This window comes from Phalacrocorax carbo, chromosome 19 (genome assembly GCF_963921805.1).
Source record: "Phalacrocorax carbo chromosome 19, bPhaCar2.1, whole genome shotgun sequence".
NCBI lineage: Eukaryota > Metazoa > Chordata > Aves > Suliformes > Phalacrocoracidae > Phalacrocorax > Phalacrocorax carbo.
Window position 1 is genome coordinate 164992 of NC_087531.1, and position 19877 is coordinate 184868.

The window sequence follows — 19877 nt, forward strand, 5'->3', positions numbered from 1 at the left end:
TGGAGTCTGTATCCTTTGAGATGTTCAAAAACTGGTTGGACACGGTCCTGGGCAACCTGGCCTAGATGACCTTGCTTGAGCATGGAGGTTGAACTAGATTATCTTGAGAGGTCCCTTCCGAGCACAACAATTCTGAGCTGCAGCGCAGGTACTATTTTAACAAGTCAATTTCTATGCTGCCACTTTGTCTGCTCAGCAAACTGATTAGCACTCTGTCGTACCTACAATTATTTCTATAGGTCACAAACTAGAATTGGCAAAACATTCCAATTAAACCCAGCAATTGTATGAAAGGATTCCTTATTGAATGTACACGTTGTCATCGAGGTGTAATGAGACAAATAGATGCACTGGGTCAGATGAAACAGTCCTTCCCAATCAGTATTCTTTCTCTTTTAGAGGCAGGTGCGTAAAGGTGCACGTAGCGCAATCCTTCATCAGGTGATCATCTCCCAGTCTCTGGCACCTCAAGGTTAACTGAGCTGCAGCTTCCATCTGGACCATTACGTTTAAGAGCCACTGATGGGCTCATCCTCCAGGAATCAACTTAAGCGCTTTTTAAAGCTATTTATACCTTAGCCAAATCCTCTGAAATCTCTTGGCAGTAAGTTTCATCATATAAATATTTGTTTAAAAAAGGAAACAAAACCCCTGCAAATCCTTCCTACTTGCATTTTAAACCTGCTTCCTAGGCTGAGTAAGCACTCATCCTACTCTCCCTACCTTCCCCTGCCTATTTCCTGTCCTGTAGCTGTGTCTTGTAACGCGTAACTTGTGCTGTAACTAGGACAGACTAGAACAATGCGACCGGGCTAGCACACTGGTGTGGGAGGGTTGCCACCTCTCCTGCCAGCAGCCAGGACAAGCTCTGTCCCTAGTTTTGGAAGTATGAACAGCAGCTCTGGGACACACAGAGACCTGAGGACAGATAGGGTACAAGCTGTGTATTTACAACAAGCCATCTGATATATGCACAGATGCTTCCTGTGAAGAGGGAACAGATTCATCATGATGCTACGCCACGTCATAATGACTTCTGCAACCTCATGCCACAATCCCATCACAAAAGGGTAAAAATACAGAATAAATCTGCCATTCCATCTTACAATACTGATGCCCTCTACACCATCGGTGCTTTTTATATATGCCTTGGCTGTGACTGAAAACTGACCTTGGGAAAGTTTTCATCAACATTAAAATTAAAACATGCACAGTCCACTAACTGGAGCATGTTGCAAGCTAGCAAAATGTTTCACACAGATACCCTTTGCTCAATTACTCTCCCCACGCGTGTGTAATTGTTCTGGGCCGTGCACACACGTGGGTCAGCCCATCCATTTCTCTACTAGCATGTTACTACAATGCCACGCAGTTCCTGCAGACACCAGCTTCCTCCTGCAGAGGTAAGAAGGCCTACTGTGAAAAGGTTCACACCTGCCAGCATGTGGATGGACCTAGAGCAAGAGTGAGGAACTCCGTTTTAGATCTTATTGAGTTGGGAGACACTGCTGCTTTGAAGGTAAACATCAGCGAAGGATTTTGCTTTTCCACCTCGGACGAGCTTCAAAAGTGCCAGTAGGAAGAAGAGACTAAATTATGGTGCAAGTGCCGAGTTTCACGACTTCTTGTATACAATGCTGCTGCTGAACTGTGTGAGTCTGGCAAACAACCTATTGGTGGAATTCCTCTTGCTTAACCTTTAACTTAGGTTCAGGCTGGTGGTTTCTGCTTCTGACAGTCCTCACTTCGGCAGCAACTGGTACCGTCTTCCTTTTTGCAAGAACCCTTCATAGCAGCAAAGGTAACAGACAGCTGCAGATAACTGATTAGCTGCTTCTGTTTCCTGCCTTTTCATGTCGTGGACATAGCTGGAGAGGTTAAAAAGTAATGTGAGCTAACAGCACATGTAATTTATGGCCTGTTCTAGGGAAACAAAACCAAACAGCTCACACGGCAAGAGAATGCCACAGTGTGCGCCACAGGGGACACATGGCAGGACTGAACAAATACAACAAAAGTATTTTGGAATGACTGACTGTAAATGTTCTGCTAATAAGCTACTTTGAATTCTAAACCTGCCACGCTACCTCCTTGTCCTCCATCCCTAGAAACACCGCTGTGATAAAACATCTCTTTAGAGCAACCCTCATCCCTGCCAGCACGTGTCCACTAGCATTTCCACTACAAGAACAAAATGTTAGTACCTAAGCCATCACGAGATGGGCATTTATTTTGCTCATGTGAAAAAAACATCCTCAGAAAACCGATGGCAGGAACGAGTTGCCAGGAATCCACTTTCTCCCCAGGCCTTAATTTACCTACATTGCACACTTCTGTTCTACCAAAAAACGGCTGACTGCCTCTTCTACAGAGGTCTACCACCAGCAAACAGTTTTCTCACTGCTAACTCTGGTTCTTCTTCATATGTCCCCAATACACGGTTACATGTTCATCATAATTCCTACCAGAATTAAATTTACCCTGTTCCTTGTGTTGATTTGACAGCTAGTTGTTACTTCCAGTATCTTCCGGACCTACGTATATTTTGGCAGGAAACTGAGAAGTGCATTGTAATCCTTGTTCCTCCTCCTTTTCAGAGGAGATGTCTGTCTCCTGTGGAAGAAGAGATGGATAGCAAGAGAATATTCTTGCTTCCTAGGAACCTCCCTTCCCACCTCCCATTTTGTATTGCTGCTTATCAGTAAACAAGGTTTCTGCTTTAAAAAAAAAAAAAAAAAATCACATTTCTGGTTTTATTCATGCAAAAACTAGGAGAAAGTCTGGTAGGAGAACACAGCTAGAAGTCTCTGGGCATTCCAAAAATAAGGAAATGAAAAAATGTCCACCCAGATTGTGGAGTCATTCGGTGGCCAGCTCTGGGTTTAGCTCATGTTCCTGTATTTGCTCATAGCTCAGCTGCAGAATAGCATTGTTCCTTTGCAAAGAACTTACAGTACCCAAAGACATAGCTGCAGTCAATGGGCTTTGTTCCTGAGGTACCTCTGCCTAATTCTTCATGGGGGTGCTAGGTTCAGATGAAGTAGGAAATCCCTCAGCCTCACTCTCCATTGCATGGGGACACTGCTGCGACTGGAGATCCTTCCCGTTTCCTTTTTCTCTCTTGCTCAGTGACCAAAAAGCTTTACACACAGAGGTGACAGTATCTTAAAGGCACTTCCAACCCTATTTTACAGGCATGTAAGGAAGTCAGCAGACAGAATATTTTTTCAGATATTGAAAGTAGAGACAAACTGATTCCATGTAGTTTTAGCGAACAGCTGGCAAAATTTAAAATCTAAACCCTTGCCTCCAAATAACCTACGCTGTGGAGCTGAGAATTCAGATACAGGTGTAAATTTGACAGTGCTACTGGTCATCGACTATGCATCCACAGGCATATTTGGATCAGTTGCTGGAAAAGTTACAGTTAAATGGTACTGTGATTTTGCTGTTCAAGCTCAGATACTAGGAACACTGGCCAATGCCCATAGCCTGAATAGGCTAGGGGGGTGTTAAAAAGTTTCCTAGGACTTGCTGGAGTTTTGCATCACAGACCTATAAACTCCCTTCTATTGCACACTGTCATGAACAACAAGTATTGCAACTAGTACTGCCTACTCCGAGTTGTGTGGCAAGTCGCAGGCCACCTCAAAGCAGCTTTCACACCAACAATACGCTCTCTGTCTGACAGAGGCTACGCCTTCCTCAGCTAGCTTGAAGACAAGTCCTTTGTCTTCGAATGACATCTTTTACTGTTACCTTGGATTTTTAAAGACTTTTTTAAAACTCAGCTTGTTTTGAATTAGATGGCATTCACCTTCAAGATTAATTCACCTTCAGAATAATCTCTTTAGTTAGCAAACTTGGCAGCTTTAGAACAGGAGCTATACCTCAGCATATGGCCATCACTTCATTACAACTGATCCGTGATCTCCGCTGAAGCCTCTGATCACTGGTAAGACAGAAAGCAATTATTCTGTTGCAGTCTGTATGCTAAAACCAATCCAAATACAAATGGAAGTTCCAAAGTCTTTTATTGTGGCCCTTGCATGGCTCATCTGCCCTTCAGAGGGATCATCCCAAAGACGACATGGGATGGAGAGGATCATGAACCCTGGAGAACGTGTTCATTTGACAAGATCCTTCACATACTTCCAGCCTTCCACAGTGTATTCACAGGCCCTGGTGGGAGCTACAGACAAGGCAGACATGACTGTCTGCACTCCTGCAAGGAAAGCAGAGAAGAATTATCCCAAGAAGAGCATCATCCAAGCCAAATTTCCTAATGCTACTCTAGCATTGCAGATTTCTCTAAATGCTGTGAGAAAAGTCTAGCTCTATCTCAGCAGCTTTCAAACACACTAAGGCCTGAATGATCCTTGGTTCAAGTACAGCTTTATTGTCTCAGTAGCATTTATGACACAGAAAAACTCCACCTTCAGGACCAGTGCAAGTGATAGACAATTACGAGACTGAAACAAAGAACTGAGCAAAGTTCCATTTTATTTCTGGCCTTGCCACAGACTCCATGGGTGATGTTGGATACGTCACACTACTTGTGGACTGTGTTTCCGCACAATTACATGAAGACTTTTTGCTGCACCATAAAAAACTACAAATTAACTTACCAGGTATTTACAACATGCTTTGGCCTTCAAACAAGATCTCTCAAATTCTAGTAACAATGGGAATACTCATCCCTTCTGAAAAGTCAGAGGCTGAGTTCGGACACACTAACATCTGAAAAGTTTATAAACTCTTCAACCTCTAACCAAAGGTTCACCTTTTCTTAAGAACAAGTCGTCATTTATTTTTATGCTCTAGTTTCCCTGATCACTACCAGTGCTGATGAACTCACTGGTGCATAATCGCTATCTATTTATTGTGGGCCTCCGCAGACACTTCACCAAAACATTGAATCTTAGATTCTAGGATAGTGTAGGCATGCGACCTTGGGACACAGGTGGGCAGCAAGCTTTCTAAGTAAAAGAAACACCAGCTCCTCTGGTTAGAAAAGGCAGATGGGTTTATGGGGACACATCCTCCTCCTTATTTCACAGTTCGGAACAACAAGAAATTAAGTCCCAAGTCACCCAGTGTGCTAGTGGTAAAACCTGGAGCTGAATACACTTCCTCAGTCCCAATGCTCCCTCCATCAGACTGTAACATCTATCACTGCCTTCTCTATCGTTCACTTTACAAGGACAGTATTGAAACAAGACTGGTATAAGCTACATCACTCTTGGCCTCTTGCTCCTTTCACAGTTTGGTGAGAAGTTATTTTTACCTTTATTCCAGGAATCAGAGGGGGAAAAGTCAAATTTTGGAGTGGGTGGGAGCTAGAAAGAGAGAGAGAGAGAGAGAGAGAGAAAGTATCAGCACTTGAGGAGTTTCACTTTTAACAGCGTTCACATCACCTTGGAGAAGCCTCTTGACCTCAGATCTCAAATATACTTAGATGCTTACTCTCCGTAAGTCTCAAAAGGGATCAGATATGAGGCTTAAAGTCTGGACTTTGCTCTTTCCCCCAGTATAAAGTAGGGGCAGAAGGCAGTATCCGTCACTTGGGTGCTCTTGAAAAATCATCTCCATTGCTGTCTCCTTACAGTCACCTGTTAGTTTAAAAAAGTCTCTAATATGAAAAAAAAATTATTTTCAAACTTTCAGCAAAGGCTTCTCTTGTTCTGAGCATTTTAAAAACTAAGAATTACTCCAAGAGAAGGGCCTCTTCAGGCAATTTAAATTCAACTTGATGTGCTGTTAGCAGCTTGAGAAACTGGGAGGAGAATCTTTTCATTAATTCTTTAAAACCATGTAGAATCCTTCAAAAGAAGCTTAGGAATACCACCACCTAGTGAAATATCTCCTAGGGCATGCCTACAATCCCCTCCTTGACCCTGCAAAGGCTAGTTACCCCTTCTCCTTTGAAATAACATCTGTAAGCAACGTCTCTCCCTGAAATTTAAAATTTTATCCTCTTTCCATTTCAATCCTCGTCAAAATATTCTCAATGTGAAATCCAGTTTCAACAGCAAAACTCCTGCCACCATCACTGGGACCAGAATATCACCCTGACGTTTTCTCCTTCTCATCCAGAGAATGTGTTTGTTTTGTTGACTGTGTTCATCTGCACAGTCCTTACCTCCCAGCCTATGTAACTTGTCCACTCTTGGATAGCTGGAGGCAGTGCTGCTCGAGCTTTTTTGAGGGCTTCAGCACCTTGTGTGCCACTGCCCAGCAGCCCCTGATCATATGCCACATATACAGCAGCTCCAGCCAGGCTTCCTTTGATGACAAACCTGAAAGAATCAAAAGCAGCAACAGTTCAGTTCACATTACGATTATCGATGCATCTCTCTTGGTAGGTTGTGACCATCAAAGGGAGGGTATGGATAAAGAAATCCCAGGGTCACAAATACTCTACTGCAATGTCTTATTACAGACAAAAAGCACCAGAAAAAATATGTAGCTACCTTCCTTTTCTTCCTAGGCCAACTATTCCCTGTCAGTCCCTTGAAACCATACCCATTCACAGTTTATCAGCGACAGTTTTCAAGAAAAAATGAGAAGGTATCAAACACCTCAGAGCACGTGCCACTTTTTAACGTCTGAGAATCCCTGGTCTATCATTATACCTTTGATAAAAGGAACAAAAGGATTTTGCAGTGGGTAAGACATCCACGTTAATGATGTGTTTCTTGCTGTCTTGTTAATAAGTAACCTCATTAATTTAGCAGACACCAGTATTAAGCTAAGTATTATTGTCATTATGGTCCAGTTAACACCTGGCCATGCCTGCTCCTGCATTGCCTAGGCTTTTAAAGTTTCCCGGTAGACTGCACGCTGTGCAAACACTGGTTTTACAGCTGTAGTGGCAACCTGCAAAATGGAAGACAGAAAAAGAATACTTGACCTCTGTTTATTTTTCAATACAGATAAGAGATCTGGGGAGACTGACTTTTTCGAATTCACAGGGCAGAGTTGTTTCCCCTTTAAAAAACCACAAAGCTACTGCATACCTGGGGGGGGGGGGGGGGGGGGGGAACCCAAAACAACCCAAAAAAACACCACCACCAACCAAACAACAACTTGCCAGACAGCAGTACTGCAATAGTAGACCACACAGGTAGATACAGCCGTTGAGAGGCAAAAGAGAATCAATGTGTAAATCCACATAGTCACAAGTATTCTGGGGGGAAGGGAGTTCTCTGTTACAACGGACTCACTGCTGGCTCCCAAAAGCGCCCACGCACACCTCCTCCCTCCGAGCGGGCTCCACGGCCGGCTCCGAAAGCGCTCCCTCAGCGAACGAGCACCCTTGGGCCGCAGTTCCCGCTTTTAGTGTACACGTTCCTGTTCGCTACGAGAGAACGGCCAGGCTCCGGCCGGGCGTCTGGGGACACAGCGAGAAGGCGCCGGGTGGAGGCCGGGCCGGGCCGGGCCGGGCCGGGCCGGGCGGGGGGGGGGGCGGGCAGACGAAGTCAAGGGCGCAGCGCCACAGGCCGGGCGCCGGCAGGGCCGGCCGGGGCCCGGGGGAGGTGGGGGAGCCCCTCCGCGCGCGGCGGGACGGGGCGCGGGAGCTGCGGCGGGGCGAGCGGGCGCTCGGCCGAGCTCTCCGGGTAGGGGGCGCGGGCGCGGGGACTCACTTGACGGCGGGGACGAGCCTGGCGGCCATGACCGCAGGAGGAGCCGTCGGGAGCCGGTCACGCGGGGAGGGGCGCGGCCGCCCCGGGCCGCCCCGCCTCCCGCTCGGCGCGGCCGCCCCGGCGGTTGCCGAGGCAGCCGGGCGGGCACCGGGGGGGGGCTCTGCGGAGGCGCGCGGTCACGCGCCGCCGCCGCCCCTCCTCCTGCCGCGGTTCGCGGGGCCAGGCGCGCGCGCGGGCGGGGCTCTGGGGGCCCGGCCCGGCCGCGCGCGGCAGCCTCGCGTGCCTCTCCGCGGTGAACCCTCCGCGACGAGAGCGGCTCTCGAGCCCTCAGGGCGCGCCCCCCCCCCCCCCCCCCCGCTTCTTGCGGTAACGCCCCCGTCACCGGTATTTGGCGCCGCGTCCCTTCGCAGCCGGTGCGTGGCTGCTCTCCGCATCTCGACGGCGGCCCGGCCGGGGCTTAAGCCCCGGTGCTCCCGAAAAGGCTTCATCCTGCCAGCTCTGCCCGCTTCTTGCCCTCTGCCTCGTGCAGGAGGAGGCGCCGGTGATCCTGAGGTACAGCTTCGGGCGGTCGGCGTTACCGGCCGCGAGCGCAGTTCAGAGGGCTGCGGGAGCTGCCAGTGAAAGATCTTTTCTTAGAATCAGATGCATTCTCTTTGTCTCTTTCTTTTATTTCTCTCTCTCTCTCTTTTTTTTTTTTTTTTTTTTAAATTAAAAGAGCTCATTGCCTTTCAGTCTTTGTACATGTTTACATAAAATTTGGCCAAAACGAGGTCAGCTCCGGCTGTGGGTGCCTGCCGTGTTTGAAACCGTTGCAACTCTCAGGGCAAGCATCTGTTTACTGCTTTTTTTGTTAATCCTAAGAAAACCCGGACGGATTCAAAACAGAACATATTGGCTGTTTTATCCACCTTTAAGCAAATATTAGATAGCCTGAACTACTGATGCGGATCCGACATGGATCCCTTGCTTGTAATAGTGGAGTAGAAATAGATACAATGAATAGAAATAGAAAATGTGCGTTGCATTGTCAAATCGGATTATGCTTGTAACTTAAACCCCTTGAGTTACAAATTCACCCACTAACTTCTCAACTTCAAGAACATTACTGTATTATCTCAGAACCTTCCAACTACTGAAGTTCACGGTTGTTCCCGTTTTCCCCTTTTATCTTCACCAGTCCCCAACCCTACGAAGGCTTCTGTCCGTGATCATCTCTGTATCCTGAGTAAGACTGTTAATTTCGTTATCTCACTAAGTATTAGCCATATCCTGATATGCTGTGCCCCCAGAAAAGCTACCTTTAAACATGTTTGCAGAACTGTGGGAGTTGACACAGTGAATTTTGCACAAGACGGCTTCTGGAACTACTGCAAAATTTCTTTTTTTAATTCCTCCTATATTCACTATCTAACAGCTTCTGACGACTAAAGAATTTGTGAAGACAGAAAAACTCAGAAAATACAGAGGAATAATACTGGCTACTGATGCTTAGCTTGGTAAGTGAATACTATTAGTAAGATTCGATACTGACTTAAGTTTTGAATTTTCCTTTAGCAGGAGAAGTTCTAAAGAAGAAGTACAGAAATAAATCCCTCACCTTTTTCCCTGCCTTGTACGCCATTTTACATATGGCAGGCAAGTATAATTCCCAAAGCATAGAAAAGCACATCTAAACGTATTTTGTCAGCACGATTTCGTATCTGTTTTAAATTTTTGTCAACAGCTGCAGATAATACATTATTTTGTAAAAGAGATAATTTAATTATTTTTGCTTTTTAGATTTGATGTATTTTTACATCAAATACATATGTGAGAATCTGAAATAGAATGCAGCAATACAAAATGCAGAAGGCTTTTACTGTAAAATTAGACTTTCAAGTCATGGTTTAAATGACAAATTGGTGCTGACTCCACAAGTTTCTGTGGAGTGTTCCATTAGGAATAGACATTTTAAAAATAATTCCCCTGGTCAGTTCAGTTCATTTAAGACAGACTGAATGTCAGACCAGCTGCTGTGGAGCAAATGAAAGGCTCAGAAAACAGTAGTTGAGCAAGGCAGGAAGATAGATGAGATAATTTCTTGAGCTTTGTCCAGACTTGTTTTCTGCCCTCTTTGGATCCCTTCCTCTCGTACAAGAGGAGATTTCATTGTCTTCAGGCCTGCAGCTTTATATTTTTCATCCTGCTGAGGCTACTTCCTCTGAACAGGGAGTTACACTGCTTGGCACAGCCAAGCCCTAACCTTTCTTGGGCAAATGCAAACCAATCACAGGGCTGTGGTGTTCCCTCCCTTCAACAGGGAAACAGCAACTTTTTTGCAGCTTATTATCAAAATGTTGATTGTCCATGTCCTCCCTATCTTTCATTCTTGACAAAGGTGACTTCTTGGCTCCCAGTGGAGAGACTTCTCAGGTGGAGTCTTAGTTCTACACAGAGCCTCCCTTATATGCAGGACAGAAAAGGACGGTACATGCCTCTTGCAGCTTGGCTTCCAGCACCAGAGGAAGATTACAGTATTTTGGCTGGAGTGCTCAGCTTCATGACTTCATTTTGTTCTTCACAACTTGGAGAGATATGAAGCCAGTTGGAAAAGTGCTTTGTGCTACAGGGATCATAGCTGGGGTCCTAGTTTTCTTCTGGAAAGACTCTTTTAACCCAGGTAGGCTCACCCGGGGGGGTCATTCTAAACTGGAACATGAGTCGTGTAAGAAAAGAGATTGAATTTCCAAACTCTGACTGGTGGTCTCATTCCTGCCCATAGTCTTACCAGAGTCTGTGGCCTCAAAGCAATGCTTCATCCCCAGAAATAGAGAGAAGCTTGAAACAAAGAGGAAGAAAAAAAAATGGTCTGACAGCATTTACAAGGGATCCTGCTGTCTGTGTGGGGAAAAAATTACGTGTACTTTGCCACTGCCTTTCTCTTTTTGTTTTGACTGCAAACTCCTTGGGGTCAAGAACCATCTCTATAGACGTGCAGTGCCCAGCACAAGAGGGCCGACATGTCTCCCAGGTGATGGCAAAGAATAAATAATACGCAGAAGGCAGGATGCCCAGACCCTGTTTTATGTTGTAGGGCTTTTTATAATGTGAAAACCAACTTCATCCTTGAAAGATATTGGGCTAGGAACCCAGGCAATGGGCATGTGACGCAGCTAGCTTGCATAACCGTATCATTATTCCCTGGCAGGGATAGCCTAGGCATAATGTCCACAACAGACACACAGTAATAAAACAACGCATCTTTTGGGCAGTTGGGCCTGGGGGTTGTTCCATGGCAACTGAGCCATGCTGGCTGCACACTTTTATCTGTTATCTAACTCCATGGAAGAATGCTGAGCTAGTTAGGAGGGCTGGGAACGGTGAAGCAAGGCTTGGCTGTTTGGTTTCTAGCATGCTGTCTGAGTAAAGACTGAGCCTTCTGCTCCGTGACTGAAGTATGAACCTGGGGGTTGTCAGCATGGAGGAGGGAACTGGCTGTTGCATGTTAGTGGAGCTAAGCCAAGCTGACTGCCGCGTGCTGGATCTTGTTGAGGTAGTCAAGCTTTCCTGTGACCCAGGCCAAAGCAGATCAATATGGCTGGCTACTTGACATGAAAAATAGCTTGTTCTTCAAAGATTAGGTGATATTTTATTATTTTCAGTCTAGCAAGAATTGGAGGGTATTGTTCATCTCATGACTTCTTCAGGTCAGTCCTGCCTCTTCTAGTGTTGGAGAAGCATCAAGACTTTCGAGCACTTAAACACACCTTTCTACGTTAGAGCTCTGACAGTAGTTAAGGGCAGCTCCTCTGCTGCTTCCTTCACTTCTATATCTTTTATTCTGTTTCCCATAAATAAGAAAGCTTGTCTGGTGCCCGCGTTCTCTTGACTGGAGCCAGTGCTGGGATTGGAGAGCAGATGGCATATCATTATGCCAGATTTGGTGCTGAAATTGTTTTGACCGCTAGGAGGGAAGCTGTGCTGCAGAAGGTAAGAACTTCCTTGTATGAGGGAAGACATAAGAGATTTGGACTTTTACCAAACGAGAAAACCACCACCAGCAACAAATTAGTTGTCAGCATGATATATTTTCCTTCAGAACTGTTGTTGAGCAAAACCAGCATACTTTCAAAATTCTTTCCACTTATGTAGAAAGATGGAACATGCCAGTGACCTGTTTTGAGCCTGATTCACTGGCAGTGTCCTGTGCCATTCTTCTCTGAGACCGATCTCCTGGATCCTGGGCTCTTTGTGTTGCTGTACACCAGTGCCTGCTGCAATATGCCCGGTTTTTCTTACCAGAAGGCAGTAACCCAGAAGGGAGCTTGGCCTGTGCAGGAAGATGCGTATACAACACTGCCTGAACTTTTTACTGCCTGCACATTTACACAAGGAAATGGTATGAAGCTGTGTCAGGGGAAGTTCAGATTGGACATCAGGAAAACTCTCTTCACTGAGAGGGTGGTCAGTCACTGGAACAGGCTCCCCAGGGAGAAGTGGTCATAGCACCAAGCCTGTCAGAGTTCAAGGAGCATCTGGATGATGCTCTTAGTCATATTGTTTAGTTTTAGGTCATCCTGCAAGGAGCAGGGAGTTGGACTTGATGATCCATATGGATCCCTTCCAACTCGAGATAATCTATGATTCTATGAACTACAATTCCTTTGTGGTATCGTGCAGCTTTTCAGAGTCCAAACCGTTCTATTTGTAGCTATTTTGTTAAAGACTCCCTCCGTTTTGTAAGTTAAATAATTTTTGATCAGCTCGAATAGATGAGACTCCTTTATCTGTAGTTTATAAAATGGGACAATATTTAGAGAATCATAGAATCAATAGAATGGTTTGAGTTGGAAGGGACCTTTAGAGGTCATCCAGTCCATCCTGCCCCACTGTGGGCAGGGACATCTTCAACTAGATCAGGTTGCTCGGAGCCCCATCCAGCCTGACCTTGAATGTTTCTAGGGATGGGGCATCCACAACCTCTCTGGGCAACCTGTTCCAGTGTTTCACCACCCTCACTGTAAAAAATTTATTCCTTATATCCAGTCTAAATCTACCCTCCCTTAGTTTAAAACCATCACCCCTTGGCCTGTCACAGCAGGCCTTGCTAAAGAGGTTGTCCCCATCCTTCCCACAGCCCCCCTTTAAGTACTGGGAGGCCGCAATAAGGTCTCCCCACAGCCTTCCCTTCTCCAGCTGAACAACCCCAGCTCTCCCAGCCTGTGCTCGCAGCAGAGGGGCTCCAGCCCTCGGATCATTTTTGTGGCCCCTCTGGCCCCACTCCCAACAATTCCATGTCCTTGTGTTGAGGGCCCCAGAGCTGGACACAGGACTCCAGGTGGGGTCTTACCAGAGTAGAGAGGCACAGTCACCTCCCTCGTCCTGCTGGCCAAGGTGTCTCTTAAGCGGTGGGGGTAGGTGAAAGTTCTCCGCTATGAAATTGCACAAAAGGGGAGTCGGGGGTGGTGAGCATAAGAATAGTTCCTAATGCCTGAAAAGTGTTATTTCAGCAAATAGCTAAACTGCGTATCATTACTGGGCACCTTCACATACTCAACACAGCAAAGAAACTATGAAAGATGAATACTGCTAGAGCCTTACCAGGTATTTTGGAATAAAAAAAGAACTTAATGTAAAGCATAACCTTTATTTCAGAAGATTTTCCTGAATAAAACTCTTTTTCGGATGAATCTTGATCCTTTTCCAAGGTAGATTGACTCTGCATCCTGCTAAAAGTTACCCCTATTTATCTGTCTGGTTAAACAAAGCCTGGGTGCAAAATGAGCTGAATGGGTGCAAAATGGGCTGAATAGCAGTAGATTTAAAATTAAAGTGTGTCTTTGTCCAGAATTGATTCTCAGTGACTGTAGTATGGGGAAAAAACAGTGCCTTACAGGGCCCTTATTTCCGTTCTTTCCTCCTCACTCCATATCGTTTAATCTTCGGGGGTGTGTTCTTTTTCAAGGTGGTGGAGAAATGCCTGACCCTTGGAGCAAAGAAAATATTTTATATCCCTGCAGATATGTCTTCCCCTTCAGAGCCTGAAAAGGTGGTTCAGTTTGCTGTTCAAAAGCTGGGTAAGTATCTTGGGCATCTTGTTGGCTTTCAGGTATATAGTCAGTTCTCATTCCTACTGGAAGCTTCCTCTTCAGTTTCACCATGTTCCTTACTGAGGGCGATGTTTAGGACAGGAGGGTGTGGGGTTTCTAAACACCAATCTGGATGCGGCCATCTTATTAGCTGCCTTTCACAGGGAGGGCGTCTTTTGCGAGAGGAGAAGAGTATGCAGAAAGTACTTGCTTGCAGTACTTCACTAACACCACACAGCAACAGCTGCAGTACCTCACCTGTCACAGGGTACCACATGTACATGCATTTGCCATACGTGAGCACGTACCAGCTGCACAAACCCAACCCTGAACATAGTGCCATGTGTTGAGAGAGACAGAAACTGAGTGGTCTGAAAGAAGTGACCCAACCACGTAGCAAAGCTCAGTCCAAGACTGTATAGAAGGGGAAGATGGTCTTATTTTAACCAGAACTGATTCACACTACTCCCAATCTCATGCATTCGCATTCACTCATTCTGTAGTACTCACAAGCAACAAGATGTGTGTGACCAAGTACCTTGGCCAACCTTACCTGTGTTACCTGTGGTGATACAAAGGACAAGGGATGCCCACTGCTGAGTCCTCATCGTGTCTTCTGGGTTCTTGGTTGGTGACCATTTGCTGCTTTTTGATCATCTTTTGTGCCCTGTAGGAGTTGAGTGATTACGATCTTTTGCCTCTCCATCTGGTCTCATTTGGATCAGACTGTCATTAGTCATCATTTTCTATTATACTCACTATTCTGTTGTCCATTATTTGTCTTAATAATTTCATTATGTCCTTGTTTTTCCTGATGTGGTTGTCTTAAGAAACTGTATAAGTGTGCTGTGATCTGGATGACCTGCTGGTCCAGCTGCCATCAATTCATACCTTTTTTTTAAACCTTTTTCTGTCTTTGTTGACACATTCCCATACCAATTGTAATTTTTCTTTTACAAATTTGTATACTTATAACTTTGAAAATAGAGTGTACCACCAGAACTAAGTTCCAAGTCTGCATTACCCTGAAACATCATTTTGGAGAGCTGCGGTCAAAGAACAGCAGCTTTCCTTCCAATTCTACCCTTGAGGAACAGGCGAACCAGCTCCCAGATGGACATATTTCACATACCTTCATCTTTCTAACCTCCTGAGGGAGCAACTGGTTGGTTCAGCCCACCTGCTGGCATTTCTGAGTTCCTTGGTTACTAGTTAGGGGATGGTCCCTGTGATTCCTTTTTCTCCTGTCCACAGGGGGACTGGATTACGTGGTGTTGAACCACATTGGCATGACCCGTTTCCAGATGTGGGATGGAGATGTGGAATACACTCGCTGGCTTATGCAGGTGAGGTTTTCTCAGCAGGAAGAGCTCATCTTGAATTGGGAGAGTCTGGCTTTTCCTGGGACAGCTTTGGGAAGTACAAAGGCAAATTCAAGTCTATGGCAGTGGTTGAGAACAAACCTTTTAATTCATTCGTGTTTCAAGTCAAACTGTTTGGAGGCTTTGTTACTGGACAGGTGTTTTGCTCAGTTGTTGTATATGTGTGCAGAGGAATGTCGGAAGAACTTCACTTCTCTCCTTCCTTCTGTCCTTCTTAACTCCCATTAGCCCAGGACTGTTAGGGATTGATGGGTAGTTACAGGCAGTTGTGCAATGTACGTCTAGTTCAGGAAGGCCAACAGGTGAGGAGCAAGCATTTCCTACTAATCTACAGCAAGTGCACATGTCATTGCAGAACACAGTAAGGTTGTTTGAAATGGTGTTTGCTCTTTAAGTCTCTGCTTACAGATTCAGTTTTCCAATAGAAAGCAAAGTGAGACACTACTGGTGTCCTTGTTGCTGGATAGGGATTACAGAGTAAAGAACGGTATATAGAGAAATCAGGGACAGCTAATTGTCTCTTATCAAGAAATCTGTATGCTAAAGCCCAGGAAAAACCTTTGCTCTGACTCTTCTCCATAGCGTTTTCTGAAATCTGAAAGACTCGTGGATGCAATGTTTGTCCCCATCTTCGGAAAGATGATTCTTTTTGCCTGATGTTTGAAAAAGCAAATCCAAGTCATGCTCCTTCCCATTTCTGACCACTGTGTTGGCTTTCTGGCTCATGCTGACCTTCCCTCCAAACCCTCTTGCCTCTTCCATGTCTACTTTTATCATTCCAGGTGAATTTCTTCAGTTACGTGGCACTCACAACAGCAGCTCTTCCCACCCTAGAGAGGGATAAAGGCTCTCTGGTCGTTGTTTCTTCCCTCATAGGTTAGTGTCCTTAACTGGCATAAGTGCTGGCCTTGTGGAAACAATGGTTCCCAGCACGTCATGTTTCTCTGTGGCCTTTAACCCCTCAACACATGTTTTCAAGATGTGTTTTTTTATAGTAGCAAGAAGGATGGTGGCTGGCTGGCCTTGTTTTCTGGAAGACCTTCTCTGTGTTGCACCATTTTGCATTCCCTTGGAATTTTGCTCTTCACTCACCATGTACCCAGATCTATTTGTTTGGCTCCTGTCCCCTCACAGCCAGGCCCATCTCTCCTGCATTTCTGACACAGTATTAAGACCATCCTGCCACTCTAAGGCCTGCTGGCTTTGGCCAGCCTGAATAGCAGGCTGCTGAGTAGCTGGACCTACTGTATGGGATGGAAAGGCAGGATAAAGTCTTTGGTGTGTGCTCAGGGGAGCAGCATCACCATACACAAGTTCAGACTATGGCTCATCCCTGCCTTGAGATGTAACGTGCCTTGGTGTCAGGGAAACATCATGGCCAGATGTACCAGCATGTGACCCAGTCCATGTGTTTGTATGCAATGGGGGAGAGGAAGGCTGCAGGTAGACCATCACAGTAGGCTTTTTAGCCCAGAGTGTGAACTGTGTAAGTTAAAAGAAATTTCCTCCCCTTATCCACATATGTGGTGGCTCTTGTGCTAGGATGTGCTCACACAAAGTGGTATTATTTTCTAAGCGCCCATGTGTGATTAGAAATAGAGGGAAACTCACCTGAACAGAACATGGGTTGATGCAGGATGGCAGAGCTGCTGTCTTTCCCTGGATTCCCTCCCCATGCACCATTCGCCTTACAGCCACTTTCCTGGTGTTTTCCACTCTCTCCTTTTCCTTTCCAGGGAAGATACCCACTCCTTTTACCACTTCTTATTCTGCCACCAAGTTTGCCCTGGATGGATTCTTCAGCTCACTGCGCCATGAACTTGTCATGCAGAAGAGAAACATCTCTATCACACTCTGCATCCTGGGCCTGATTGATACTGATACAGCATTAGAGAATATCAGGTGTGTATTTGGAGGAGGATGTAGGAGTCTGGGAGGGAATGTGTCTGCAGGAACACGTCTCTTCTTGAAAGCATGCAAAAAATGCATGACAACTGTGTTTAAGACGGTGTGTGCATCTGTTTGGATGTGCAAGAAAACTAATGGGAAGAGCGCATCTGCTTGGGTACATCATGGGGGTTGTGCACGTCCACCTCAGCATGGAACATGAGCATGCGGAACCCTGTGGTAGTAAGTTGCACAGTTAAAACCACACCAAGGATTGACAGGCTTTGAGTGATCCTTTCACTGTTTCCTTCCAGGGGCAAAGTGCTGCACCTTACTGCTTCTCCTGCTCCTGAAGCTGCACTCGCCATCATCTCGGGGGGTGCCACACAGGTGCAGGAGGTTTTCTACCCATGGTGGCTGCGGCACGTATGCTACCTCTGGGTTTTGTTCCCCTGTGACCGCGACCAGGTTTTACGGAGTTACTATAACTACAGCAGTCTTTAAGGGATGCCCAGTCTCAGTCTCTTCTGCCATCCTATATCCCTTCTAATCACATTCCCCCTGTCCCACCAAGCATCTCATTCAACCATTGGTGTCAAGCGGGAGCAGGGCAGCAGTGGTGGCAAAGTACCCTTAGGTTTTTTCATAAGACTCTTGGTCTCCCGCTCATCCTGCTTCAGCCACAGTTCTGACATTTCTACCTGTCAGTCAGAGATCTTTCCCGCTGCTCACTCTGTTTTGGCCCTCCACCCATCTCTCTTTCTTCAGCCTCATCTGTCCACTTTTACTGACCCCAGTCTTCCCTCAGCTCCAGCTTTAACCTCTGTCCATTCATGATGTCCTGGAATGTCTGTCCATTCCTGGGACATCCTGTTCCACTGCTTCATGGGTTTGTGGATGCTTCCTATTAATAGAATTTTAATCGCTATTTTAATTAAACTAATTTGTTTAATGTGTCGGTGTTACATGTTGATGCTTCCTCTGTGAAGGAAGGCTACTGACCTGGCTTCTGTGAGCACAGGCCTGAGGGTAGATGTTTGGTGACTGCACAGGACCTATTAAATCAGTTCTTCCTTGCTGTAAATGCCTCGTTGGGTGCAAGGCTCCTGCACTGAACAGGAGAAAGAATGCAGAGAAAGAACATGCATGCCTTAACATGTTATTCCTATGGATGTGTCATGGCTTGTAAGTTCTAGCTGCTAGGAAAAAGCAGTTTCTGCTTGAATCCTCCTGGGCTGGAGTAAAAGATCCTATGTGGGCTCCTTGGTGGCTGAGAGGATGGTTATTTTGTGTTTTGTTCCTGTCCACAGTGCATGAATCCAGGAACTCTAAGTAGCTTTGAAAGCTGAACATTTTGTAGAAACTGGTTGACAGCTTTGGAATTTATTGGATCAGTCAGGTATTGCTTAAAACCCAGGCTTATCTAGGGGATACAGAACTAAAATGGAGTGTGCAGACCCTTGCCAATCGCAATCTTTCATTAGTCGTAGCTGGTCTTCTCCAAGGCGAGAAGAGAAGCAAGTTAAGGGGTAAATTCTAGCCAGTGAGAGGTAGCTTCCTGGTAAAGGGTCACTCCACGCCCCCCCTTCGCTCTGTTGACAGCTAGGTGCTAGACTAAGTGCACTATTGTTCTGAGCTAAATATAAAAATATATGTGCCTGCAAGAGATGTCACTGCAGCTGGATTTCTTATTCTTGTTACTGGGAATGCTGTGTGGCACTTTTAGTCGCAAGTACATTTTATTCAGCGCTAGCTGAGCGTTTTCCTGCCTCTCTCCTTGCCATTGGCTGGATTTTGACATGACAAAGCTTTCTATGGAGCTGCGTGGCAATAAGAACTCATCACAATTCACAAACTCTGGAGTTTGAACGCACCCCTTCTAAAACACACACCTGCTTGCTTCTCATGACAGTTTGCAGTATACACCTTGGCTTAATCACTGCAGAGTTGTGTTGGTGCGGGGGCAAGAAGGCATCAAAAGTTCAGGTAGGCCTAATTTTCATTCTCTGCTCATACTCTGCTTTTCTCCAGCACCATTAGACAGGGGTTTCAAGGCAGAAGAAAAGCCCAGGGAAACTGGTGCTTTTATAGAAGGGCAGGCTGACCAATGGGCATAGCAAATGGAGTTGCTTCTCTACCAACCCCAAGCATGTTCCTCAGTGTCAGGGTAGAGATGAGGAGCCTGCGCATTTGCTTTCCCTTTACCTCGTTCTGTGTGTAGCGCCAGATGGGCTGGGCTCTGGCTCTCGACTGATTGATTTCCGTCAAGGTGCTGTTGAGAGAACCAGTTTTGTTCTCTCGGGTGTGAGCAGAGTACACAGGCGTTCTTAAACAACATCTGGAATCTGCACACAAGAGCTGTGACTGGTTTGTGTTTCGCTCTGCTGGGGCTTGGCTGCTGACCCCAATTTGTTGCCACTGGGCTATCTAACAAACGTGCATTTTGGGGATCGTATGCCGAAGACTGGAACAAAAATCCACAGATGGCCTTCTTAGAGACACAGGGACGCTGTGTGGTGGTCAGAGTAAGGCAGGGCTGTATTCTGTAGGACTTAGGCGCTGTCATACCTCCCCCTGTGAAATGCTTTTTAACTGACTGCACAGATGATTTGCTAAATGGAAGCAGACTTTCCTCGCCCCAGGCCTTTGGCGAGTGTCTTCAAATGCAGGCATTATCTAAAAGCAGCTGCAACTAATACATGAAGTAAAACCCCAGTTACTTAGCAAGTAAAACTTTTATTAAATAAATTTAAGATTTTTTTTTGACCAGAGAGGAATTTTACATTGACGAAGCTTGTAGCGCACCTGTAACATCGTACAGTCACATCAGTAACTGTGATGGAAGAAAGTGTAAATGATTGTTTTAAACCAAGTTGCCCTAGAAGTTCCAAAGT

The 19877-nt window shown here is 45.9% G+C and overlaps 2 protein-coding genes across 7 annotated transcripts; one reads left to right on the forward strand and one right to left on the reverse strand.

Moving 5' to 3' along the window:
• Nucleotides 1–4017: 4017 nt before the first annotated feature.
• MICOS13 (mitochondrial contact site and cristae organizing system subunit 13) lies at nucleotides 4018–7795 on the reverse strand. Its single transcript, XM_064469836.1, has 4 exons — nucleotides 7647–7795; nucleotides 6143–6299; nucleotides 5288–5339; nucleotides 4018–4225 (listed from the first exon to the last, which is right to left on the reverse strand). Exons 1-4 carry the CDS (start codon nucleotides 7673–7675, stop codon nucleotides 4128–4130), a joined length of 336 nt encoding a protein of 111 aa, XP_064325906.1. The 5' UTR covers nucleotides 7676–7795; the 3' UTR covers nucleotides 4018–4127.
• An 86-nt stretch (nucleotides 7796–7881) lies between these two features.
• HSD11B1L (hydroxysteroid 11-beta dehydrogenase 1 like) lies at nucleotides 7882–19710 on the forward strand. Of its 6 annotated transcripts, XM_064469829.1 has the most exons (10): nucleotides 7882–8198; nucleotides 8824–8871; nucleotides 9061–9142; nucleotides 10024–10305; nucleotides 11485–11615; nucleotides 13591–13702; nucleotides 14969–15060; nucleotides 15879–15972; nucleotides 16833–16998; nucleotides 17298–19710. In XM_064469829.1, the coding sequence occupies exons 4-10, from the start codon at nucleotides 10221–10223 to the stop codon at nucleotides 17485–17487; spliced, it is 870 nt and encodes a 289-aa protein (XP_064325899.1). In that variant the 5' UTR covers nucleotides 7882–8198; nucleotides 8824–8871; nucleotides 9061–9142; nucleotides 10024–10220; the 3' UTR covers nucleotides 17488–19710. The 6 variants fall into 6 exon arrangements, with proteins under 6 accessions (XP_064325899.1, XP_064325898.1, XP_064325902.1 ...); XM_064469828.1 differs by having other exon boundaries at nucleotides 8824–9142; XM_064469832.1 differs by having other exon boundaries at nucleotides 8824–9142; nucleotides 11489–11615.
• The last annotated feature ends 167 nt before the right edge of the window (nucleotides 19711–19877 follow it).

Coding starts and splice junctions, on each gene's coding strand:
- MICOS13 (XM_064469836.1), bottom strand. CDS start 7,675: ATGGCCGCCAGGCTCGTCCCCGCCGTCAA. Junction 6,300..7,646: donor AGGCTCGTCCCCGCCGTCAA/GTGAGTCCCCGC, acceptor TGATTCTTTCAG/GTTTGTCATCAAAGGAAGCC. Junction 5,340..6,142: donor CAAGTTACATAGGCTGGGAG/GTAAGGACTGTG, acceptor CTCTCTTTCTAG/CTCCCACCCACTCCAAAATT.
- HSD11B1L (XM_064469828.1), top strand. CDS start 10,221: ATGAAGCCAGTTGGAAAAGTGCTTTGTGCTACAGGGATCATAGCTGGG. Junction 11,616..13,590: donor GGGAAGCTGTGCTGCAGAAG/GTAAGAACTTCC, acceptor TTCTTTTTCAAG/GTGGTGGAGAAATGCCTGAC. Junction 13,703..14,968: donor GTTTGCTGTTCAAAAGCTGG/GTAAGTATCTTG, acceptor TCCTGTCCACAG/GGGGACTGGATTACGTGGTG.